At 41.3% G+C, this 27,224-nt stretch overlaps 1 protein-coding gene across 1 annotated transcript in view; it reads left to right on the forward strand.

Annotated features, from left to right (window-relative positions):
* Window positions 1–21,495, forward strand: part of DOCK3 (dedicator of cytokinesis 3) — a gene marked incomplete at its 5' end in the record, with an annotated part of 160,559 nt that extends 139,064 nt beyond the window's left edge. The window contains 13 exon segments of the mRNA XM_009870815.1: window positions 1,585–1,726; window positions 2,223–2,389; window positions 2,911–2,997; window positions 3,458–3,637; window positions 4,593–4,676; window positions 5,919–6,035; window positions 6,853–6,974; window positions 8,555–8,690; window positions 9,184–9,331; window positions 15,137–15,255; window positions 16,190–16,277; window positions 20,390–20,472; window positions 20,989–21,495. Coding sequence (XP_009869117.1) covers window positions 1,585–1,726; window positions 2,223–2,389; window positions 2,911–2,997; window positions 3,458–3,637; window positions 4,593–4,676; window positions 5,919–6,035; window positions 6,853–6,974; window positions 8,555–8,690; window positions 9,184–9,331; window positions 15,137–15,255; window positions 16,190–16,277; window positions 20,390–20,472; window positions 20,989–21,495 — 1,980 coding nt within the window.
* Window positions 21,496–27,224: the final 5,729 nt, after the last annotated feature.

Below are 27,224 nucleotides of genomic sequence, written 5' to 3' on the forward strand. Positions count from 1 at the left end.
TTCCACCTACCAGAAGTTCAAATAAGGCCTGACAAGCTATATTCTGAGATCTTGTGTTGGCATCTGTCTGAAAAGTCTACTAAATTTAACTTTGAGGCGTTTTCAGGACATTATTTTTAGAATCGCGATAATTTTATTTATAGGCTTACAGTTTTCTGGATTGCTGCAATCAAAAGCTAAAATAGAGAATGCAGCAAGTGTCATAAAGAGATTCACCTTCAAACATAGACTCACTCCAAATATAGTAATAGCTGCAAAGTTTGGGCATCACAGACTGAACTGTCAAGATTTGTTGTGCAGTTTTCCTCCCAGTCCATTGGCTGCTGTGACAGATGCGTACAAGTGACATATGTCACAGCTGGAACATGAGATGTGTTCCTTAAAGTTGAAATGCAAAGCTGAAGATAACTGTACTCTTTGGCCGTGTGTAACGACTGGGTTTTGCTGCTTTCTCTCTGATTTTGTGACAAGATCAAGAACTGCTCAGACAGAACGCTTTTCCAGAGCAATTAACAAAACTTTATTACATATATGGCAGCTCCTAAGTGCAAGAAATAGAAGTGGGAGGAACTGTTCTTGTTTGCTGGGATTCTTTCATTGTAAATCTTCCTGTGAACAACCTCCCTGTACTTACTGTTCTGTGTAAGAGAGTTCAAACTACCAGAATGAGAGAACCTGCCGGCCTTTATTGCTCTTGCATCAGGAGACATTAACACCAATCGAAATTATGGTTTAGGGTGGTACGGTTAAGATACTGGAATAGAATCTTTATGACACCAAAGACTGTAGAAATCCTTTATCTTGCTGCTCAAAGTTTGAGATGGCTCAAAAGGCACCAAGGAACTCTGCACAAGTGGTTTAATGCCTCAAGAGGCATATCTAAACTCAAGCTTTCCATTACGAGCAGAAACGAAATTTTGTTCCAGAGGAAAGTGCTTTTAAGGCCAAAAGGGAATTTGCTAAGTGGCCACTAAGAATCCTTGGTAAGGCTTTTCTACATTTCTCCGCAATAGCCGGGGGATTTCCTGAGATTATGTTGTTCAGCATGATCAGGGGTGGGCTGTATGGATACGACAATACAGCAACGATTAAACAAGGGGTTTTGTGAACAGTTTGTTATGACTTCTCTCTAAGGATAACTGATAAATTGAGAAACATGTATGTCCCACTGTTCTATGAAATCCTCAGGATCTTTATCCATCTGGTGAAAACTATATTGCACAGCAGCTTTCTCAGAGCAGAACAGCCAAGCTGACAACATAAGCTCTGGTTGATATGTTTCAGCATAGTCCAATTAAAAAATAGTCCTTTATCAGTTGTCAGAAAAGCAAATAAGAAAAGACAATAGGACTGAATGCTACGTGTGTAGGGGTGAGGTATCTTTCTGCTGATAGATCAGTGGAATGCTCTGTAAAGAAAAAGGAATGAATAAATGCATCAGCTGTGTTAAATGCACATTTTACTCTCACATTAGTATATTTGCATTGTCACTTATCTTTGATTTTTAAGCAGTAAAATTTAAAGTGAGATAAAAGAATTTAACTTACTTTTAAGGAGACTAATTTATGCTTATCCTTCTTGCAGAACAAAGAATATGTCTGTCGGGGTCACGACTACGAGAGGCTGGAAGCCTTCCAGCAGAGGATGCTAAGCGAGTTCCCCCAAGCCATTGCCATGCAGCACCCAAACCACCCCGATGACTCGATACTGCAGTGCGATGCCCAGTGTATCCTTCAGTTAGGATAAACTAAGGTTAAACTAGCAGGATTAAACTGGTCTGTAAATTGTTGAAATGAGGACAGCTCTGGTTCGCAGACAAAGCTGAAGTACCTAGGGTGATATTTATCAGAGGGAAATACTAGATATTTAGGTACCTAAATAAACCAAGATCTACTGACGTTCCGGCACAAATGAGGCACCCAGCTTTAATTAAAACTAAGAGGAACTGGATGTTTTGTCTGCTGTAGATATTTTGGGTGTCTTACTACACACTCTGTAGCATCCTCAGATATCTTCTCTTTGGTTAATCTGACTGTGAGATTCTGTAACTCTGGAGACTCTCCTAAGTACTTCCAGTCTAGTGTTCTGTTGCTTCACTTGCAAAAGAAGTACTGGGAAACAAAGAGTATGACTTTCTGGATTTACCATCCTGTTTCTTTCCACAGCAGAGATAGCTTTTCAGTTCAATGTCCTGTGGCTTTCTTTGACTACATAATTTACAGATTTACAGATCTATGCAGTGACTCCCATCCCAGACAATATAGATGTGCTGCAAATGGACCGTGTCCCTGATCGCATAAAGAGCTTTTACCGAGTCAACAACATCCGGAAATTCCGCTATGACAGGCCCTTCCACAAAGGCCCAAAGGACAAGGAGAATGAATTTAAGGTAGAAGTAGCAAATAAGCGATGTTTAAGTGTTAATCTCTGCAAGGCAAATACTGTCAAGTTACTTTATGCTGATAGAGCCTTTCAGCTAATCCTGATTTGATGGCCAAAGATACTCCAGTAACTCAAATAATGAGTAGCTGTTGAATCTAATGATTAATTGTCCAGTTCAAAGGTGAGTTATTTTAGTGCCAGGAGAAACACATTTTGAAGCAAGGATGGGGGGTTTGTTTGATGGTAATTTTTTTCTTGCTGCCATATAGGTCCACAATGTCTCCTTGGTTCCCATGGCAGAATTGGCTGTCAGCCTTTAAAAATTAATGGAAATGTTGAATGTGGTGCTTTAGAGCATATTGCTTTTGGTTTTGCTGTTCAAATGACTTTCAGCATGACATTCTGCAAAGTAAGCTAGTGCTTGGGAGGTTAATATGTTCTTTTCTGAACTTTATCCCCTTAGCACCTGTAGTTAGAGTAGAGCTGATGTGACCGTGATTCACCATGTACCTCACATCCTCTTTGCAGAGCCTGTGGATTGAACGTACCACTCTGACCTTGACTCACAGTTTGCCTGGGATCTCTCGTTGGTTCGAAGTAGAGAGAAGAGAACTGGTAACGTTGATAATTCCTGTAATTGGGGTTTGAAACGAGAGATTACTGAGGACACAGGATAAACAGCTTAAACTTCTTGGGCTGAAATCCTGCAGTTTAAAATTACAAAGTTTACCAATGCTTACATATGTCTTTTTTTCCACCACTTAATCTATATAATTGTTGGATGTAACCAGGGTATTTATGTGAGGGAACATGACAGCCTAATGGAGACGGTGCCAAAAAGATGGAATAATTGCATTGTTGCTGTGACTTCAGTACACAGAAGGAAGTTACTACAACTCAGTGACCTCAAATACAGCACTGCCAAAAGGAAAGTTTATTAACATAGCTGATTTCTACAAAGCAACAAAACCTAAGAGAGATCACTGAACAATCCTAGAGTATCATTTCATTACAAGGAAGATAATAAATCTCAATGAAGTGTTCACAGAATTTAGTATATTTTATTGTCTTTGAGGTCGAAGTCAGTCCTTTGGAAAATGCCATTCAAGTGGTTGAGAACAAAAACCAGGAGCTGAGAACACTGATAAGCCAGTACCAGCATAAACAAATGCATGGTAACATTAATCTTCTCAGCATGTGTCTGAATGGAGTGATTGATGCTGCTGTTAATGGGGGAATTGCTCGATACCAGGAGGTAAGCCAGGCTTTGCTTCTCAATTTAGTATCACCTTTTTTCGTTTTTATTTCCATTTCTGTTTCAACGAGACTGTGTCTTGAGAAATCTTTGTGCACATGATCTGAATGTGAGCCTAAAATCCCTAGTTGGTTATCCTGCCTCAGTGCTTGCATAGCGGCATGTTGGCAGAGAGATCCAAAGGTGGAGCTGGGATATCGCATTGAAGTAGGTACAGTTGATAGTGGGGTTTCTCAAGAATGAAACTTGCTTACCTGGAAATCCTCACTTGGCAGGTAAAGAGTGAAACAGATTTTTATTTTTTTTTAATGTACTGCTTTGCAGTAAGAGGCAGTGGGGTTCATGCTAATTGAGACTGATTAGGCCGGTAATCAAGAAAAGCCACTAATTTGTGCTAATCAACCATTATATTTGCTAGCCTAATTTCAGGCTCCCTGAAACCCTAAAATGATCTTACAAGTAGTGTGTTACCTGGCATAATCTTTGGCAAGCTGTTATTTGAACTCTGCATTGCAAAAGGCAAGTCTGGGGTGAAATGCTGAAAAATGGCAGCAGTGGTCCCAGGGTGTGGGACACGTCTTCCCTCCGAACGCTCATCGTGCTTCACATCATTCACCACTTCACTCAGTTGCCTTAACTGAAGGCAGTTATGTCAAGGAAACCACACGAAATTCAAATAACTGGACTGCAGAAGGCTTGGTGGGATTGCTCATCACTATCACATGGGGAAACCTGGTGAGATTCATGATGCAGCAGAATTATCTAGGGAGCTAAAGCCATACGTAACTTTACTTGGTTCCTTGAGCAATAATTGAGCTGCTGCTGTTAGCTTAATATATTTAGTTTCCCTAAGATTTTTGGACCTTTTTTTCTCACCCATTGACACCAAGTTACAATGAAATCTCTTCTGGTAAGCAGAAGGCTTTAGTTTTGGGGATTTTGTCTTTTCCTACAGGCCTTTTTTGATAAAGATTATATCACAAAGCACCCTGGAGACGCAGAGAAGATCACGCAGCTCAAGGAGCTGATGCAGGAACAGGTACTGTTTTTCACGCACAGTCACTCTAAATGTATCAGATCCAAACCATTCAGAAGAAAAGAATTTTGATACGGGAGATCTAAAGTACATTTAGACAAATGTAGGAGGAGATGGCCAAGGAGTTCACAAACAAGCCATTCACATCATGGGACATGAGGTGAAGCTCAGCTCAAAGTACATTAATTTTGTTGTCTCCATTTACTATCCAGCAGACATATTGCCAAGTTTCAAGCCTGCCACTCATGTTTGGCATTCTGAATTATGTCTTCCCAGTAAATGTCAAAGATAATCAGAGATGGGACAGGCTGGAGATGAAACTGGCAGAGCTACATAGGGAAACTTAATGCCTGTGTATGTTATCTGCAGTTTTACTTTTCCTTAGTGTCCCCATGAAACATCTTGGTAGATAAAGCTAGCTGGATGCTTTGATGGGAGTGAAATCAGAAAATCGCATTCTTCTCAACTGAAAGTTTGGCAAGATACACCCCATTAAACAATGTGCTCAAGTCTGAACAGAGCTACTAGGCCTATTTCTTCAACAAATCACTTAACCGCATTTCACATTTCCCATCTGTAAAATAAAGATAATGCTTATCTCCCTTCAATCCTTATGAGAATGTTTGAAGATTAATTAGTTATTGTTTGTACAGACTTTGGATCATGTAGGGAATTACATACATCTTAAGCCTGCTATCATTACTATTTTCTTTCATGGGAGAGCTTATATAATCTCATTCAATTGCTTGTATTATATGTTTGACCTTTGAAAGTGACCTTTAAAAACAGATAATGAGCAACAGAAAGAGTGACTATGCGTGCCACACTGCCACTGTTCAGTTTAATTATCAGAAACTCCTTTTAGAAATCTCTGTTGGCAACTTTCACCCTTTCTCCGACACTGGGCAGAAGGAATTTTCTTTGTCACAATGCATTATCTTTGGGAGGATGTAACGCTGTTCACTCTGGAGAGAGACCCAATCTGATAATTTTTAACAGTTATCTCTTAACAAAAGTAATCCAACATGACATAAATGTACTTGCCTCACAGTTAAAGTACTTGTTAAAGTAATATGAACTTGCCAGGTCTTCTAGGCTTGCTTAATTATCAGCAGTCTTGTAAATGAGCAGTGGCATACCTTAAAGTACGTTCATGCACGTTGACAGAACTGCAGGACAGACTTCTGTTCTCTCTCCTATACACGATTTATTTGGTTTTGTGATGTTACGTTTTCTTCTTAACAGGTGCACGTGTTAGGAGTGGGTCTGGCAGTCCATGAGAAATTTGTGCACCCAGAAATGCGTCCCCTGCATAAGAAGCTGATAGACCAGTTCCAGATGATGCGCTCCAGTCTGTACCACGTAAGCTGACAGTCATTTTTCCCATTTTGAATTGTTCAGAGTTATGATTAAACTTCTATCAGTTGAGTAAGGTTCGCAAAAGAACTGGGTTGATGCAGCATTGATTGAACCTACTGGGTTGACAGATTGTCAAAAGAATGGATTTTTGTGCAGGAAGGAAGTCCTAGGATGTATGTCTCAGAAATTTGCAGTGTGTGCTCCTCTTCCTGGTATAATGAAATCTTGATGGATACCTAGACGCTGTCTTGAACCCTATCACAACAAAACTGAAAGGATATATTTCTATAATGTGAAAGAATTATGTGAAATATGTGTGCCAGCACTTAACTTTCTAACTGGAGTATGTATTTTCTAAGGTGGCTTCTAACTTAAAGGCTTTTCCCGCCATTCTCAGGAGGGAACACTGTGCAAGGATGGCCAGAAATAACAGCACCAAAATTTTAAAATGCGACCTTTCTCTTTCAGAGCAGATGAGGTCGGTACAGGTAACTGTTGCCAGTTTGAGGTCACTCCCTTTCTTAAAGAGTTTGGACAAGATCTGTATTTTTGAGTCTGCATTTCTTTTTTCAAAAATGTAGGTGGCTGTAATTTGGGTCACACTATGCCTCTATTTTCCTCCTAAATTCCTGAAGTAGTGGCTAGAAGGCGTGATTGGAAATAAAAAGAGAATGGGAGTGTAAAGCACTAAAGCTCTTTATCCTGTGGAAACGCAGCATAACTGAGGATAACTGCAGAGAACATGGAAACAGTTTGGGATCTTCCTGAGACGAAAATATGTAATTTGCCGCAACTTAGCCGAAGTCTGTTTCCTTTGCAGGAGTTACCTGGTTTGGATAAGCTGAGTCCAGCCTGTTCTGGCACTAGCACACCACGCAGCAATGTTCTGGTTTCGCATGGACCTATGAGCCCAGAGAGCATAAAGCTGGTGCATCGACACAGGTACCCTGGGTTTTTCTACTGAAATATCTAAGATCTCTGCACACTGTTGCATTAAGATTCAAGGCTCTAAGAAGTGGTTAACAGTACTGCAAGAGGAGCAGGATGAGTTTTGGCAGAAGTGCCTTTCGTCTTCCTTCAGTGCTAATTATTAAAAGTTTGAGGATTTGAATCACATAGCTGAGAAATCAATTTGCAACAAATGCTGAACACCTCCATGTGTGACTCCACCACTCTACCTGACTGTAGCGGCAGCAACACACATCCGCCACTCAGATCTCAAGATTCAGTCTGACTTTGGAGGTTCAAACTTCTCTTACTTTTGTTAGGTAAACAGCAAACAAATGCATCCCTATCTACCATAAAAGGAACATTTTATTGCTTGTTTTAGAACCCAATTCAATATGTACCCGTTTTTAAGGATCAAAAAAATGTTCATTGTTTTTTACAATTCTGATCAAGTCAGAACCCAAAAACACCTTGGCAGCCTTTCTTGTATTTATCAGAATACAAAAAAATGGCTCAGCCTTCACAAACAGCTGAAAATGAGGATGTTTATTCAAGCTGAATATCCATCAATAAAAACTCAGTTAATGATTGAGGATAAAAGTTGGGACTTTCAAGGCAAAACAGTGGGTTTGTATCCAGCTGAAATTGCTTATTTGAAAATGTACACATCCATGTCAGTGTGAAAAACAGGAATGTCACTGAAGTTACAAAGTTTTAAGTTCATAGCTTCCACGATTATTCTCTTGGTGAGTCTACATAGCTAAGCCGTTTTTAAAGCCTGGCATGAAAACCTGTGGAAACTTGGTCTTGAGGACATGAGTCCAGCATGGTGACATTCTCTTCACTATTAAAATCAAGTAGCCCTTACACTATTCTCATGGCTTCACAGCTGACAATTGGTGTCTGTGTGATGACATTTTTTTCTTCAAAATTCCTCACTTTGTAAAGCCCTTTTTAGTCCTTAGGGCCAACTAGGCATTTTCCATAGTGTACAAAGTATGTGTACATGATTCAGAGTGACAAAGGAAAAATTAATTTTGTAAGTGAGATCGGGTGCTGCCTGCAGACCAGCCAGATTGTGTTAATTTGCTGTCAGCTACAAAGCTGCCTTCAACTGTAATGCGGAGGCCCAACAGATACAATAAGCAAAGCTGTGTTTTGACCTGTGTGCCTCCTGCTGGGCTTACTTCAGAATTTTTTTTTTTAGCTGCTCCCACTCATGGTACTTCAGCATTAAAAGTAAGACTGGTTTCAGAATGCTCTGTTATAAACAAAACAATTACATACCCAGCGTCACGACGTGATGTTAACCTGACTTTGGATTCTGAAATTCTGCATCTTACATACTATGTTGTGTTACAGGTAACCTTATCGTCACTTCTTTCATATTTACTCACATTTATGAATTTGTTTAAGCTTATTCAGCCTGATTTTTCAGAAGTGACTGACATCTAGAGATGACCTAAAGCAGTAGGTAACTGTAGGTATTTCCTAGCTTGCAAAAATCAGGCCTCACAAATTAAGACGCAGGTTCAAAAAATAATTATGCCTTGTTCTGTCTGTTTTTATTCCAGCCCACTGAACTTGCTTGGTTCAGTCCGACACTCGTCATCCTCTCTGTCATCCCACACCTCCAGCGAGACAGGAAACCTGGTTATCCTAACAGACAGCTCCGTGGGGGAGACTGCTGAGGAGATGTACCACATGCAGGTACAGCCCGAGCACAGCCAGGAGTGCTTGTTAGAAATGGCACTGAGCGTGCTCCGGGGAGTTACGCTTAGGAGGAGTGCGCTTTAGCCATGCACATCCTTGGATCTGTCCTGCAATGTTTTCCTCAAAGTGCTGAATAGGTAGAATCTAACATTGTTGAAGAAAAATGAGAGAGTGATTCAGCTCCGTTTTCTTTGGGAAGAAATCTGTATTTGTACAGTGAACGTTGACATTGTGGTCCAAGACCCTAGTGCTGCTTTCAGAAAGTGAGATTTAGTCAGCACGTCATTCTTCTGACATGTTCACACGCAGTTAGTTTTGCCCTTGGTTTGTGGGCGGGTAAAAGGAATCCCACAGGCCTGAGGGCAGATGAATAGTGCCTGCACTGAAGCTATTTCCTAGACAGAGGCTACACTGGGTGATCTCAAACAGGTAAATATCTAACGCACTGATCTGCCTCGGACTCTCTTGATGATTTCTCTGCCTCCTGCAGCTTGTTTAACCTAATGCCAGGTACCAAGGCTCAGTCACCAACGTTTCTGTTTTATCCTCATCCCAGGCTAGCCCTTCCACCTCAAGCCTGAGCTCTACTCACTCGGCACCGTCCCAGATGATTAACTCTGCCCCTTCCAGTGCTAGAGGTAAGAATGGATGGGCCCAAATGAATCACAGAATCATAGAATGGCCTAGGCTGGAAGGGACCTTAGAGATCATTTAATCCAGCCTCCCTGTCGCCAGGGACGCCACCTGTCAACTAGATCAGGCAACACATGGGGACCGAACGGGAATGAAGGGTTAACTGGACCTGCAGGCAACCTCTAAACCTGGTGAAAGACCACCCAACTTGAAATAGTCACTGTGTCTCTTCTGGAGCTGTAAATGCCTCTTTGAAAATGATTTTTTTTTAAAAATTGTTTTGACTCTCTGGGGATTGATTTAATCTTTTTTTTTTCAGCATTATATGGAATGTATCTGTAATAGCTGCTGGTTTCAGGGAGTTGAATTTCACAGAATCATAAAATGGCTTAGGTTGGAAGGGACCTTGGAGATCATCTAATCCAATGTCCCTGCCATGGGCAGGGACGCCTCTCAATTTCGTAACGATTTCCATCGTTCCACCACAAAACTGTGGCAGGCAGTCTAGAGGAGAACAAGAATAGTCTTTGTTACAGTACTTAAAAGAGACAGATTGTGAAGACAAAGGCAAAAAAAATCATTTTACACGTTTAATGAAATTGTGGGACAAAAAAAGAACGTTAGGCAGTTTAGCAGAAACGCGTGTATACAAAAGCATTATTTCTGATGGATATTGAAAGATAGAAATTTAAGTGCCGCAGTTAAAGAAGGACTTCCCTTCTGGGAAATTGTTAAAGGAAGGAAAAATATGAAAACAGACTCTAGGGGTACTCATATTGCCTTTGCTGTCTTGATTGACATTAGCTGGTCTTGATATTGCTAATCATTTTCTCCCCAAGCTTCAGAGCCGAAGCAAAAACCACTCTGTGCAATCTTCTCATTTTGGTAACGCTTCTATTTCAGGTTTTTGTTTTCCTCTCATTTTGGATTCTCAGTTGCAGGTTCACAAATTTCTACACCTCTGTTCACAGGCGTCTGAAGAAGGTATCCAGGATATAATCAAATATAGAGGCCAATATTTAAATCCCATGCAGGGGAACTCTGTCTCCTTATGAACAGAGAATACAGAGAAGGGCCCTTTCTCTCAGGCCGGCTTGGGGATTTCCTCCTCAATCTTGCAGTAAAATCTCAATTGACTGGATGTTGTTGTGACACAGGTGCATCAAAGTGATTTCACTGAAGGATCAGATGGATTAGGAAGGTGAGAAGTGGGCATCTTCAAATAAAGGCAAATAGCTTCACTAATTACCAAGGGCCAGAAGGAAAATAACGACACTTCAAATAGTAAAGTAACCAGATGAAACAGGTGTAACAGGAAAGGAAGGATGGAACCGAGTATAGGGCTATCATGTCAGGAAGACATCCTGAAATGGATCTGCCTCAGCAAAATCTGAGGGATTTTGGTGCTCACAGTTCTTCAGGCTATTTTCCACTTTAGAAGTCCAGTGCTCACAGTGACAGGCTGTGACAGGCTTTCTGAGCCTGATGACTTCACAGCATCACCGACTTCCCTCTTGACTGTTTTCTTTGCTGTTGCTTAGAAACGAAAGGGGTGGATGCTCCAACGGGAAGGGTGCTGATGGGTGTGCCAACAGCACCTCCCAGAGATGAGAACCAGACAGCATAAATGACCACAAATGAGGAAGCAATAAGAGAAATACTGATTTTGAAAAATGCTTCAATATATATATATAGTCTGTTTTACTCTTTGCTCTTACTAACATGTTTTGATGGCCTATGATACAGTATTTCTTCTCTGCTAGTTTTGTTCACTTTCAAGTTAGGTGAGCATGGCATTCAGATATTACCCACTGATTATGGGATTTTACTTCTGGTGAAGTCCCAGATGCTCTCTGTGTTTCACAGTGTGCAACTCACTATTCTGGTTATTATGGCACTGCTGTCTGGAATGAAGATGTTTGCAGTGAGAAAAAGCCCTTACACTTAAGTTCCACTGTGGTAATACAGCTTGTTTTTTCTCCTTGGTGATTTTTCCTTTTGTTTTGTTTTTTAATTGGGTGAATTTGATGCTTGTGAAAATGAGAGACCAGTATCACTGGCTGGAGCAAGGTACTTCACAAACATTACATGTGCAGCTCTGCCAATGCACCTCTATCCTTTTTTTTTTCTTTTTTTTTTGTATTTATTTATATTCTTTTTAATTTAGTGCTGGTGAAAGGTGCTGGATTGACAACACTGGAGGCTGAAGCCCTCTATTTATCCACAGAACAGATACAGCATGGGCGGCAGCCGTGCAAGCTTCCCCACGCTGCCCCCACCCATGTGCCTCATCTCTGTCCTGGAGGGACCACCTCTAGAGGTGAGAGGATAGTTCAGTCACCATGACCCATGCAATCCTTGGCCTTTCTGCTGAGACTGACAACAACGCTACGATAGTCACGATGCTGCAGTTAACCACTTTTCAGACGGGAAGTAGATGAAGGCCAACAATTCATTTTTTACAGACCACCTAAATTTGGCAACTTAGTGTCTTCATCACCTGTGGCTTTAACCTGAGCATGGTTATGTAGGATTTCTGGGGTTCTGTCAGATGTTTAAATGCTTCTCATTGATTCAAATGTTAATACAGAGGTGAAAAAACTCTATCCCCTTAGCCAGATACTTTTACCACCTTCTCTGTTTAACTGCAGAGTCCCTTCTGGAGCTCAGCTACTGCCACTGTTCTGAGGAGACAGCTATCTTTAGCTTAGTTCCATTAGTGACCAAAGGAAGCCATGGCCATTAAATCCAGCATGAATTTAAATCATACTTCCAGTTCTCCACTTCCAAAAACTGGCCCTTCCATTGACTTTTAAAACAGCAACACAAGCAAATTATTTGGCTTGTCCAAAGAAAATAATAAAGCCATTATTAAAAAAAAAAATTTAAAGGATAGTCATCAATAGAGTAGATGATTTGATTATATTACTGAACAGCACATTAAAGCAGCAAACCTTACGCTAATTACAATATACACAAGTTAGAGCAAATTTTAAATAGAATTGTAATCAGAATACTGTAAGAATCTTCTAATTCTGTGCTAACGATAAAGACATTATCAGTTACTCTATTTTTCAGATTGACAAGTATATACCTTTCAGTTTTCACCTGGCTCTTTCTCCCCTATCAAGAAACCAGCAACACTTGTTGTATGGAGGATCAGGAAGAAATTCAGAGTTTGTATTGCCTTCATTTGGCGTGACTCATGAGGCACTGTCTGCTCTAACCTAAGAGAATTAAAAGGTTATATAAGCTGCTGTTCGTTAAACAGAAATTGTAATGTAAAAAGGCCTGAGAAGAGCTAGGAGTGGGTTAGAGTGTTTTCAGGAATTTAATTTAAAATATGATTGGGACTCCTCTGATGCACTCTAAAAGCAGCTCCCACCTGACAGATGACGACTCACCTCTTAAAGCAGCCCTACTGCTTCCTCAAACACAGCCTCCTTTTTTTAAAGTGTAGAAAATGAGTCCTAATGTCTTATTTGGCACTTTGCAAGAACCCATATACATACACTAAAAACTTCCTTTTTAAATCAAAAAGGTTATGATTTACTGCAGGAGCAAACTGTTTTCATAACAGTAATGAAAATCATGAACCAGGAGAAAAGATTCAGTGAGTTTAGATTTTAACTATGTTGATATTCAGTTTAATTCCTTAAAACTAATACTTGTCACAAGTAGGTAAAAACCTACCTCCTTTCCTTTCTCATTACTAGTCTGTGCAGTGCTGCACACATCAAGTGTACCAACCTACAAGATAAAAAGGAATTGAGCCTTGACACGTGCTGTAGTGATATGGCCACTGGCTGCTCTGGAAGCTTTTAAAAGTTTTTTAACTTTGTTTTTTAAGTTTTACCAGTCCCTGAAAGGAGCCATGGTGATTGTGCTCTCTAGCTGTCCACAAAAGCAGACCTGCTTATTAATAAAAACTTCAGTTTTAGCCACTCATTGTGTGGTCCGCAATTCAGAGCTATCAGTTCTTAATTTTGTTTGCAGACTGGACACTGGGCATAATCTGTTACAATCTCTATAGCTATAGTTATTTGCAAATTTAGGGTACCAAACAGCAGAGCTGTTCTCTGAACTAGACTCTGCCACCATAGTTGTTAGCACATGTGGGATTTTTCAGGTCATGCAGTGCAAGGTCTGTGGAAACTATAATCCCATATAAACTGATGGCACATAGAAGTGGTTTGCATCTTGAATATAAAAGGAAAAAGATGACAAGATAAACAAAATGGAAGAGTTTACAGCATAGGTTGTGCTGTGATGTAGGTCTGGGCACACCTAAAAGTTCAGCATCCTTATATTTGTCAAGCAGAAACAGGACTATCTGTGATGTGTGAGTAAAAGAGACTCAGCATAAAGCGTTAACACTGTGTTTTCCAAGCTGATGTTGTATATAAGAGCAAATAATGTTGTCTAATTATGTTTCTGTTTTATGTCTGGGGAGAAAATGAGTTCGGAACTAGAATGCAGATGCTCTGCGGCTGTTCATGTCGGGGCAGGGGTGTGGATTAATCTGGGATCTGCCACCCCTGATGGAATTGTTGCAATTGTAGGACGTTATCCTGCATTCTGCTGGACACATTGTTCCTTCCACTGTGTGCTGAATATCAGTCCCAAAAAAACTGCATGTTTGCTTGTGCTGGGGTAAAAGCTGCATTAACCAGCACCAATGCCTTTGCTCATACGTTGGAGTTGCTGTTCAGGTAACGTGTGTGGTTGTGGAAAGTTTGCAAAAGGGGGGCATGTATTCCCCAAAAGCCGGCATGGCTCTGTAATGCGCTGTGTGCTGCCATCTGTTCAGTGCGTGTTTGTGACGCAATTGAAATAATCAGTGCAAATTAAAGCTCACTCCAGCAGCTTCAGAACATCAATTCCTGCCTAATATTGCACATCCCAAGGGATGTGTGTATCAGTAGTGTCAGACTTTAGGAAGTCACTAATGAGAATCATTCTTCTGGCCAATCCGTTGTCAGCTGTTGTGTATCAGAAGGCATATTGTTATGTGGCACTCATCTTGAAGGATATGAGTCCCAAATAACTGCACACGCCAGGAAGCTGTTTACATGAAATTCCCCAATATCTTATGTGACGACTACATAAATAACCAATACTTAAGCATATTCCTCCTACGTAACTCTAAGCATTGGTGAACGTCCTGTTGGCTTAAAATGGCTCAGTATTCCAACACACTCAGTAGTATTCATACATTACCCAGCAGCATTATAAGCAAAGTGCCACCCACCTTTACAGAAAATTGTTTGTTATTGGATTTCATTTGGCTTTACCAAAGAGGAAGGTAACCAAGATACCAACTACATGGAACCCCTCAGACTATCTCTACCGGAACTGAGGAGTGAAGTAGCTTCCTGTAGCTTCTTGCCTTAACTGAATGGTGTATCTCAAACTTTTATCCCTTTCTTCCACATTCAGTCTTAAAATGCACGATTTTATGGCATTTCTGTAACACTGCAATACTTCATGAGGCAAGGGAACATTAAGCACTGTGCAGCACAGCTGATTTTTGTTTTAAGAGGAAGCACTTTGCAACATACAACTAGGGACGCACACAGCCTGTACTTACGTGGTATGTCCTTAATTGTATATGACAAACCAGTTCTTACTTCACCCTTGTGCTATGCCCCCCCCAACAGTTAGCTGCTTAGTGGGCTCAGCACCATGTTTTCTTGAGTCCTGTAAGATCATCTGTCTGAACAAATTGCAAAGGAGGACTAGATCACTGGGCATGCGGAGACATGGCTGTTGTTTGTCACGAGTACGTGATTATTCTCACTTGTTTACAGGCTCTCCCTCTCTACCAGATAAGTACCGCCACTCTCGGGAGATGATGATGTTGCTGCCAGCCCATCGGGACCGACCTAGCAGCGCCATGTATCCCGCAGCTATCATGGAAAACGGACAGGTAGCACATGTAACTTCTTCTATGTCAGTCCAAGCCCCTGATACTGTGACTTTATTTTTGACGACCTTAAAGCTTCCCTTTTTATTTTTGGAAAGCACAACAACTTACTTAGGATCATTTTCAGAGGCAATGCAGAACCTGAAATATTAACAGCCCCCTAGAGCCACCCACTTTGGTAGTCAAGTGGTACAAGTTGCAGTGACTGTTCCAGTGGCGATACGCCCTGTGAAAAGGGACTCTCCTGACTTTCCAACTTTATCCTGTGAGCCTTGGTCCACTGCAAGTAGTTGTACTGTTTCATTTGTTCATTCTTCTAGATCCATGATCATCCTGCAGTCTAGCCTCAAAGCTGATTCTAAATAGCTTTGTGGTGATTTCCAGAGGTTTAAAAAAACTACGAGAGGCTAAAATAATACGCTGATACGGTGTCTCCAATGAATCTATGCCCGTAGCAAGTACTTTCTCTGCCGAACTGAAAGCTTCAGTGTGCCTATACATGAGCATTTTGATCTGGCCCCAGCATGTACTTCTGAAGGGAATCTCCTAATCGTGCCTACTTACCGCCCATCCGGTTCTCATCAGAGAGCTGTCTCGGAGCATGCAAACTCAAAACTTTTAAATTAAAACACAGCAAAAGGTACAGGGCACGTCATACATTCAAGTACGGGCACAAGACCAGGCTAGAGCTCATCTGAAGTAACTCCTCCAGAGAACAGAGGCAGCATGAACTGCGGGACCTCAGCACTGCTTAGACCGTAGAGCTCCACGAGCACTGCACTTGCTAGTGTAGACAGAGCCCAAAGTTGCCATGAACTTTTTTAGTTAAAAAATTGTCTTTGATTACAAAAGGCAAACAGAAGGCCCCAGGATTCTGCACCAGCTGATCTGTAACATTTTTTTTTTAATTTTCTTTACTAACTTTCTTCTCCTTTAGCCTCCAAATTTCCAGCGAGCCTTGATCCAGCAAATGATTGGACCATGCAAACCTTGCAGTGATCCCAACCTGTCTGTGGCTGAGAAAGGTACTCTTCCTAGTTAGCATGTGTGCTTTCTAAAATATTACTACTCTGGTCATGCTACAGCAAGTAACAAATGGGCGTCTGTGTTTTCTAACAGAGTGTGTTCTCTCACTTTTTTTAATTAACAGTTCAATTAACCAAGCCTTTTGCCAACCTGTAGTCATTTCCAATCAGTCACAGAAGGGTGGCATTGCACAGACCTCTTTCGTTCAAAAAGCTCTCCAAGTTTAACACTTTGTTATTGAAACAAATCCTGCAGCCTTCATCAAGCAAAACTTCCAAGGGAGCAAATGAGAAGTTACCTCGAAGAAGACTGCAAGATTTGGACCAGACTTTTAAATAATGAGATTTACTGCTTTTCTAGATACGCATTTATTGTTCAAAATACTAACCTTTCTTGTAATCCCTCTCTGAGGTAGTGTTATATTTATCATTAGGAATGTGTGCTTTTTTAACTCATTGCTTTGAAAAAAGTAGGCAGAGCCCCTGCAGAAAAACACATGAAAGAAGATTTAGTTAATTGGGTGTAACAGAAAAGGAGACTTGCAAAAGGGGTGCCATGGACAAAGCGATGGGCTCAAAAAATTACCTGAAAGGCAGTATCCTGAAAGAGCAGAAGAGGGCAAAATTCATGAGTCAAAATGTGATACAAGGAGGCTACCTAAGCAAGCAAGTCATGTGTATGACTGGGAAAAATGGTGTCTTAAAAGATGTTTAAGGCCAGGAAAGACCATCGCAACCCTCTGGTCTAACCTACATAATGTACTCCATGCAACTTTTATCAGTAGTATTGTTTCAGTAACCGTGTCTGGGCCAAATTCTATCTTAAAAAAAAAAAATCCAAATTTTATTTAAGACCTTCTAATAAATCAGAATCCACCACTTTACCAATGTGCCAGCCTTACAGAGAGGTCCAGATTGAAACCAAAAGCAGCTCTGAATAAATGGCAGAATGATGACTTGATGACAGTAATGAATGGTGACAGCAGAGTTAAGACCAGGGGGAGAGGGATTAAAAGCTCCATCTTAGCCATGTTTGTTTGAACAGAACATATGACAAGAGGTGGGTGAGATCTTTATACTGGACAGGACAAAGATCTGGACAAGGAAGGCAGATAAATATTTATTACCTGTCTAGGAAAAATGCTTCTATTTGTGGGTGATATTACGCAAGAGTGTAGAATGCAGTGCACAGAGAAGGGGATCGAGGGCACGATCCCCTGCAGAGGCCCAAAGCAGCCATGAAAGATACAGATGATGTTCAGTAATTGTTTGTTCCTGGGGGATTCTGTGATGGAAATCCCTGTTCTTCAGCCAGGTTGGTGGCGTAAATGCAGTTACAGCCATCTTTTGCAGCCCTTGAACCCTCATCTTTCTTTTTAAAACAGGATGTCATCTGCCTTGGTTTTTGTTGACAAGCATGCCTTGTGAATTTGCCTACCCTCTTGCTTGCCAGGTCAGAAGCTCTGCTCAGTAATTCTCACTGACAGCAAGGTGACATCACTCACCCAGAGCAGAATGGTTCAAATGCAGCTTCCCTGCTAATAAAACTTGGCCAGCAAGTCGCTGAACGCTGTTATGGAGAGAGAGATGAGCTAGGACAGAGCATGAGGAGCTCCCTGGTTAGGTTCCTTCCTGAAGCGTTTTGGATAAAACACTGGTTTTAACAGGCAGCAGCCACTCTCCAAAGTCATCTGACCTGAGGATGATTTCCAGCACTCCTAAATGCTCAAATGGCAGTGAATTAGGGAACACTGAGAAAGTATAAATGAATTAATTCTGTACTGGGGTGTCATGTTCTTCTCTTCACATTCTTCTACTGCATCTCAGTGTTTAAAAAAAGTGCAACAATCATCTTAGAGGCCAAGCAAATCGGGTTTGTTCTCTTCACTTGATGCTGGTATGCTGCAGGAGACTAGTGGGGCTGGCATTGCTACACATCCTGTCCCTCTGGTTTAGCCTTCTGACACCGATGGCAGTAGCACAAATTAGAGCACTTTGGTGTGTGGACGAGGTGCTCAGAAAAGTCATCTGAAGCCCCATCAGTTGTGTCAAGATGTAGCCCTTGGTTTGAGCCTGTTCTCTGTCAAGATCCTTTGTGTCATCTTGTGTACGCTTTTCGAAGTTTGAGGGTCTCTCTTTAAAAGCAACATTTGTATTTTTAAAGGTTGTGTTCTGTCTGACAAAGCTGTCACTTTGTGATCTTTTTTACTTTAGGGAATTTTAGGTCTTGAGCTAACTCACAAACTAAGCAGAGAAAAAAACTACAAAACCAAAGCAACCTTTCAAAGTCATTTTAGAAAATAAATGCACCAAAAATGGCTTCAGGCATTTTAATTAAGGAGAAACCCTCCTCAGATGTCAAACTCCACATTTATTTCTCCAGGCTTCCATTTTCTAAACTGAAGATGGATAAAGCTATTTTTATCTCAATTTTCTTTGGTAGGATCACTGCATTACTTCGGTATTTTTTTTCTTTTCTAATCTGAAGAAAGTGCTTATTTGTTTTTAAATAAACAATTAAGTCATGTCTGTCTTCTAAGACTAAATCAAGTCTTGCAATGTGTTTGGAAGAAAGGAAGGTGCATCTTAATTGTGTTTAAGGTTGACAGAGTTCTCAAGCTTGTGAAAATAGTTCATGTTACAAAGAAGCTTTAATTTCTATGAAAAAAACTAATAAACGAAGGTCATACTCAATTATCTGTTCTATGAGGAAAGTGTTCCTCTCTATACTTCATCTCTTCAGGTGACCTGACAAGGAGTCCAAACTGCTGTCTGTCAATATTTTGTGATCAAAATTCTTGATTAGCTTAGTAATTCGGGGCTTTAAAGTCTTGACTTCTTTTTGAACAGATTGAGGTGTAATTTCCCTCATGTCCTTTAATCACTCTTCACTTACCCACTGCAGCAACAGGCCTTGCTGTGTTTCATGAGGGTTCTGCCACACGTTCCCTTCTTCTGTCATCATTTATCACCGAGCAGAACTGCTCACAGCTGGGAGCTAGCTGCTATTCCATCAGTGAGATTTCCTTTTTACTTGCTAGTTTGAAAAAAAACAACAACACCCCAAACCAAAAAACCTACACCAAACTAGCAGGGTTCTGTGGCTCTTCACATTTGCTAGAACTAAGCCAGGACAGTCACAGAGGGGAGATGGGCAGACTAACACTACAATCACCTAACAACTCTTGCTTCTTTAACAAAGCAGCCTATGAACTTAACACACTGTAGACTAGACGATGTCTTGGTATGCCTTCAATCCTGCCATTCACCAAATCCTTAAGACTCTTTCTCTACTGCTACGGAGCACACTGGGAAGCCCATCCTCCTGGCCCCACAACCCCCCTGTTACGTGACCCGAGTTAAATCTGTTTCAATCCTTCAGCTGTGCCAGCAGCGCCCAGCAGCTGGAGCCTAGACAGCGGAACGAGAGAGGCCCTGCCATTCCTGTCTGCCCACGCTGGGAGCATCTTGGCCCCACCAGTGCCTCCCCGAAGCCTGCCCCATGGTAAGGAAATGCCCAGTAGGCCTGCTGTGTAACGCCTGCCATCATGCACGGATAACTGAGAGCAGCATCTGAAAGCTGACCTTAGCGTTTCTCCCCCTCCTGCTAAAAAACAACTGGAAACAAAAAACAAAAGTCTTTCCTGGCCTGCTAGGTTAGTTTGAAAACTTTTTTTAAATTCTTTTTTTCAAAAAAAATCTTCAAATTTTTTGCAGTCTTTATGGTAATATGGACTTTAATGTATTTTAGGACTACAGTTAGGTGTGTGTGAGTGTTGAATCCTGGCCTGGCTTCTTGCCAAGGACCATCTTAAGCAGTAATTTAAGGTTACAAAGCTATTAAATGACACTTCAAATGTTCCTTGTGTATGAGCCTGTTGCCTTGCCATGAGATCCTTGATAACTGGGTGGGTGGAAATCTATCACTGCACTTCTTTTTAGCTTTTTGTGTGTGTGACAGATGCACTCCACAGTGTCTGTCAGAAAGGAAGCCCTAGGCTGGAGTAGAGTTGCCAGCAGCTGGAGCTGTTACCTGGCCTTACAGAGTCTAAAGCTCTTTCGCTGCAGTGAAGCCACATAAGTGCACATTTCTGATCCTTGTCTCATTCCAGGACACTATTCACTGCACTTTGATGCCTTCCACCACCAGCTCAGCGATGCTCCTCCGGCACTGCCTGCACGAACGTTGCGCAAGGTAAAAGGAAGGGGCAGGAGAGTGGAGAGGAATATAGAAGGAAAAAAAATAAGCTCCTGAAGGAATCCCCCTCCTCCACGCCCACCAAGTAGCTTTTGAATATAGAAACGCTGTCTTTTAACACGCTAGTAACTTAAGCACGAGAAGATCTACTGAAAGCTCATAACCTGTTCCAGAGTTGAATCCTATAGAAACAACCTGGTGTGTCGTAGGCCCTTCCACTTTCCTTCTTTGCATCATATGCTGTGATTTCAGGCACCCTGATTATCACCTCAATGACCGTTTCATTCAGCTCTGGTGGTGGTAAGTGCACTTGTCTGCCCACGAGAGGCGCTCCATACAAGTCAGGGGAGTGTGCATATAAACCAATAATCACTGACATTTTGAACACAAATGCAACTGCACCATTATTAACGTCACTGTGAAAAAAAACCACAGTGCAGTGTGGAACAACACATGAGATGCAGTGTTGCCTCCTTGGTCAATTTTAACCTGGTTTTGTTTTTCTCCAAACAGTCTCCTCTTCATCCTATCCCTGCATCACCCACCAGTCCACAGTCTGGTCTGGATGGAAGTAACTCCACTTTATCCGGCAGTGCCAGCAGTGGTGTCTCCTCCTTGAGTGAGAGCAATTTTGGACATTCTTCCGAACCGCCTCCTCGTACAGACACCATGGATTCTGTCCCCAGCCAGGCCTGGAACACGGATGAAGATCTAGAGACACCCTACCTCCCTGTCAGGTACAGTCTCTCTGAGCCTGATGTCCTAGAGTCGCTCAAATCCCAGCCATGCCGAAGCCACTCTGCTCCATCTGGAGTCATTCCTCAGGACACTATGGACCCTCCTGCTCTACCCCCCAAACCTTATCACTCCCGGCTGCCAAACATGGAGAACGAGGAGGGGATGATAATGGAAGATGATGACAAACACCGCCCGTTGCATCGTAAAGTGTCTCAACCAATAAGTGGTGGAAAGGAAGAGCAGGCCAGGGTAGCATGGGAGCATGGCATCAGTGAGCAGTAGGACAACTCCTGGTAAGCAGCTTGCATCGTCATTCCAAGTCTGACTACAAAGGGGAGAGATAAGGACTCGGAGAACAGCAAACCGACTTTCTACTGCCGCAAGTTTATGTCTGGAGCCCACAAAAGCAATTGGGCCAGCACTGGAGGTTGCTGCTTTCCTTTTTAATTTCTTTTTACACCTTTCCGTTACGTTTTTTAACTTTCTGTGCAGTGGACAGTTATTCCTTCTGCAGTTTCCTAACCACATCCTATGGCACGCAAGCCATAGAGACTTGCAGAAGCTGAAAAATATGATTTTAAGTGGAGAGGAAACGGGGGAATGTGGCAAGTTGATTTTCAACCTGCTTTCCTCCCAGTTGTGAGACGCACATGAGTAGAAGCAGTTGCACTAGGGACATTTCTTTGCTGTACAGAAGTGAAAGCTCATTGCTGAAATCAGGGATTCTACGAACTGTCAGGCTGGAAGGTGCATGAGCTGCAGGCAGTGGAAATATGGCAATTTAAGAAGAAATTGGCTCTTTTGAGAGCAGGATTGTACATATCTGTGCAGTGATCTCCCTGCATTGGTTCATAGGTGCTGAGGCAATCTAACCAGTGCTGATGCACTGATTTCCAAGATACCATTTCCAACAAACTCTGCCTCCTTTGCTTTTTATGTACTGTTTTGTTTTCTTAAATTTTGCTTTCACTGGCTAAACCAACCCGCATTCTCATTGGAATCGTATGCTGTCCATCTGTGCTACAGAATGAGAGGAGGTTAGTAGCCATTGGAGCTACAACCTAATTGTAGGCCTTTCCCGTGCCCAAATTTGGGCAGGCTGTTGACACCAGCATTTCTAGTCCAGTTAAAAAAATACAAAAAAACCCACAATGGAATCGAGTTTCTCATGCCACAGCTGGTTGTTGACCCAGCCAGCAAAGAAAAGTTGGCTTAAATGCATCACATCCAACAATCCTTGCCTCAGGGCTGAACATCACAATTCTCACCACAGTTCTATCACCAGGAGCTGAGATTCATTCCCTGTTCACATAATGTCCTCAGTCCCTCCCAAAAACTCACTGCAGCTGGTGTGCAGAAAGAATCTCCATCTCTCGTGGGAGACAGAGAACACCAAGTCTTGAGAAATGCCCAGTACATAGCGTACACCCTAGAGTCAGGGATCTTAAAGGCAACCTGTAAAGAAGGAATGTCTGTTTCCTCTTTTGCTTCTTTAGAATGTATAAAGAAGCTTTAAGAGCTGCTTCTTCTCTCTTCTGGAAGGTTGATTCCTGATTTTTTTTGTCCTTAGGCAGCAATACAGCCTTTGCCCGCCACCATCTTCTTTTACTGACAAGCTCCATAAACGGCTAAAGAAATTTAAAAAAACAACCAAACAACCCACAACCAAAAAACAGGCTACAGAGAGGTGAAGACAGTACAAGTCTATGAACACAAACAGGCCTTTTAATCAGTATTTGCTTAGTTCAGTACATGACAAACCAGGAAAAAAAAAATAATCTGTTGTTTGGAAAGAACACTAAGAAATCTTTTATTCCTCATATTTTTCAAGAAACTTTCAGTCAAGAGAGTATCAAATATGTAACATTTTTAGATAAACAAGCAACTTTCCTTCCGCCTACCGTGCCCACACACAGTGTAGCCTTCCTTATAACCCTTTGCACCTGCAGACTGCAAAGCACACTCCAGATGATGGTGATAGGCCATCCTCTTTCTTACCACTGAAAAAATCTGAAGCACATTCAACCGAGAGACTTACCTCCACCATATAAATTAGTGTCAGAATCAGGAATAGCACTCGATTTTCATGCTGAATTTTTGCCCTAACTACTCATTTTCTCATGCTACAGAGAGCATAAAGAAGCAAAAAAGGATATTACAAATTTTTTACAGGTCACCTTTAGCACTACCTCTAAATACAGTCACTGGGCAGAGTACATTGTTTCTGAACTCTCCTAAAGATGGTCTGTCTGTACGAAGTCCAGACTCATTGGTGGGATAAAGGGGATTTTTAAGAGGATTTGTTTATTTTCTTTCTCAAGCTCTAGCCCATGCAAAACTATTAAGTTCTGGATTTGTTTCTTAAATGGCCCATTTGGCTGAAACAACGTCTCTCTTGCTTCCTATTTTGTTACTAGCGCAGGCTGCTTGTAATCATTATATCCTTCACAATTAAGACAAAGATAATAAAACCTGGCCCGTAGAGGACATTTCATCTCTAGCAGGAAGTAGATTTTTTCCAATGCTAGGACTGTCCTAAATGCTAATGAACCAAGGCAGATCTTTAATGTAGAATACATGTATGAAAATGTAACTCAAAATTATATTTCTGATAAAGGTAAGTAAAGGTAATTCCTTAGAAATCAGTGAAGTGTTTTCACATGCTATTCTCCAATCTGACTGACTCTCTTCAAGTGAAGTTTTTAAGGTAACTAAGCGTTCAATTCCATCTTCCTTGCCCTCCCCCCCCTTTTTTTTTGGCAAGAAGAATAAACACAGTAAATGTAATGACTTAGCTTCCTTACTGCAGAACAAAACAGCAGGTCTTGCAAATACAACTTTGCAAAACTAAGAATGCAACTAACATGGGACTAAGTCCCAGGCAGCTGGAAAATCTGCCCACTAGAGCTCTCATCAGTCTCTCAAAACATATCATCCTGCTCTGATTAGAGACATTGTACGACAGCAGCAAGACCATTTTGAGAGTCTGACATTACTGTGTATTTGTAAGGGACTGAAGATCATGATGTACACAAATACCTAGTTTATGTCAGGTCCACACAGAGGAGAAGAGAAAAAATTGCTGAATTTACCAAATTTAAGTCTCTGTTGCTGTTCTGATAGGTACCAAGTATCCTGTCTCCCTTTTCAGTGCTTGCCTTAAAGGAGGGACAGAAGATAGAAAGACTATTATTAAGATTTTGTGAATGTTGGAGCTAATGCTTCTGGGAACTAATACTTCTCTGAAGGGTGAGGTGTCTTAGAGCATAGTACAACTCCAACATCAAGCTCAGTCCTTGACCAGGTGGTAGCAACAGCAGTCGTACTTGCCCAGCAGGAGTTGATGATTCCTTGTATAAACCACAGCAACAGGATGTTTTGAACAGGACCGTGTCATTCTGTACTTAACTCTACTTCAGACTGAATACATACCTGCCTCTGTTGGGTTTTCTTTGCATAACATGTGCATTCCTGACAAAATTGGTGGAATTCTGCTACAAATCTCTCCATCGTCGCTGTACCTGCTGGCCCCATCTGAAACAAAATTAAGAAGAAACTACAGTAGTAGAAGAAAAGCAATTAAAACAATTTCTCTGAATCCTACTTTTTTTTTTTTTAAGAGTTGGGTTGGTTTTATTACTGTGTGCAAGACTAATATTCTTTAACATGTTATCCTCCATTTGGGGTTTTTTTTTTTTAGCTTAGTTATCCTTTTTTTTAGGTAAGGGATATTGCATATCCTTTCTGTGGGAGAATCAGCCAAAACTGGGGAGGCTGGAGAGAGCCAGAGCCTTTGGGAAACAAATTACATGATTAATTAAAATTTCCTCTGATCATGCTTCTTTGTAAATAAGCCCATTTGAATGCTGTGTATTTGTACAGGAAATTGAGCAAAAAATGTATAGATTGTGATGTCTGACTGGTATTCTGCCCTGTAAATGTGTTTTTAACCTCTGGCATTCTGTGCTTATTTAAAAAAAAAGGCAAAAGCCTCTAACCACTTCTCTTTTGTGTATTCATGTTTAAAAATAAAATGAAAACTGCTATCTTATCTATAATGGAAATCAAATTTAAAAGGAAAAAAAAATAATTTGTACAAGTGTCCTAAAGGTACTTCATTGTATATATTGTGATAGCATGTTTCCAGAACCAACAAATAAGTGGTGTGAATTTTAGATGTAAATATCTGCCGTTTGTTTTGGGTTTCTTTCCCTTACCCATTCACTCGACTGCTGTGATGTGAAATTAAAGATTAATACCTGACATTAAAACGGTACAGCTGTATGTTCCTTGCTGTCCTTCAGACAGGGTTACACTCAGGCTGCTCCAGATGTCCACAAAGCGTGTGGAAACAGCCATGAGGGAAGGCAAGGGAAAAAAAATGGGAGGGGAGTGGGGGCAACCAGAAGGACCTTACAGCTATTAGGTGTGGTGAGGGAGCAGCTTCCAAATTAGTCTCCTAGCCAACACTACACCATTTAACATCAGCATGACACATGCCACAGCCCGAGACAGTTTTGAGGCAATACTTTCAGAGAGCAACTGAATCAGTGATTAGTTCTTCAATATGTATCCTGCTGTGCAGACTGCTACTTGAGGAGTGGAGATTTTTTTTATTGCATTAAGAGGAGTGTGGCCAGTATGTCAAGAGAGGTGATCCTCCCGCTCTAGTCTGCCCTGGTGAGGCCACATCTGGAATGCTGTGTCCAGTTCTGGGCTCCCCAGTTCAGGACAGAGAACTACTGGAGAGCGTCCAGTGGAAGGCAACTAAGATGATTTGGGGACTGGAGCATCTCTCTTACTGAGGAGAGGTTGGGAGAGTTTAGCCTGGAGAAGACTGAGAGGAGACCTTACCAATGTCTATAAATATCTAAAGGAGGGGTTGCAAGGAGACAGACTTCGGTTGTGCCCAGTGACAGGATAAGGGGCAACAGGCACAAGCTGGAACACAGGAAGTTTCAGCTAAATACAAGGAAAAACTTCTTTACTGTGAGGGTGACAGCACTGGCACAGGCTGCCCAGGGAGGTTGTAGTCTCCATCTCTGGCCGTGTTCCTGTGTGCTCTCTAGGGGAGCCTGCTTTAGTGGGGGGGTTGGGGGGCGGGGGGGGTGTGCACTTGATGATCTCTAGAGGTCTCTTCCAACTCCAATGATTCTGACATTGCAACAGCAAGACACTTCGGCAGTGATTTCTCATTTTTAAGTATTTTTAACAATCATTCTAACAGAATAGGTGTGAAAAAATTAAGACATGTAGGAACACAAGGATGTGGGAATTATTAAGAGCTACAAGAACTTCTACATGCAAGCAATTTCAAAGATGTGCATTATCTTCTGTTACCACTAATAAAATGTGTCAGGGTGCTGGAGACAGACCCAAGTAAGCCATTCTCCCATCCTGTACTGACAAACCAACAAATTTATGAAGCTTAGCAGTAAAATATAGTAACAGTCTAACCTGAGCTGGCCATGGGGTGTACACAGACTGCCAAGACACGCTTTTCATTAAGTATATACCACATAAAAATATGGAGAGGGCATAAACTGTAACAACATACTTAAAAGTGCATCTTAAATATCAAAATATGGCTTAGCTAAAGTGTTCACCTGACACCTGAAAAATGGCTGTATAAATCAGACCCTTTGAGGCTGTTCCTAGCCCAACTTACCAAATAGTAGCGAAGTAAATATTTTTATTCAGCTAAAAAAAACATCAACCAAGCATAGGAAATAAAAGCTATTTGGCACAACAAAAGATGTGTGAAGCCCTCAGCTTTAAATGAGTTTTTTAAAAAAAATAGTCTGTTAAAACCAACAGAACATTTTTTTCAGTGCAAATCAAATACTTTATTTAAGCTAAGGTGACACAGATTGAAATCTAAACACCACATTCAAATACCTCTCCTTACCCAAGTAAGAAAACTTCAGCACACTGTTAATGTATGACTTGTGGAACTCGGTATGAATTTCATTATGCAGCTGATAAGAGGAGAAATTAAACCGCCAGAAAGA

The sequence above is a fragment of the Apaloderma vittatum genome, unplaced genomic scaffold (genome assembly GCF_000703405.1).
Source record: "Apaloderma vittatum isolate BGI_N311 unplaced genomic scaffold, ASM70340v1 scaffold5356, whole genome shotgun sequence".
NCBI classification, from domain to species: domain Eukaryota; kingdom Metazoa; phylum Chordata; class Aves; order Trogoniformes; family Trogonidae; genus Apaloderma; species Apaloderma vittatum.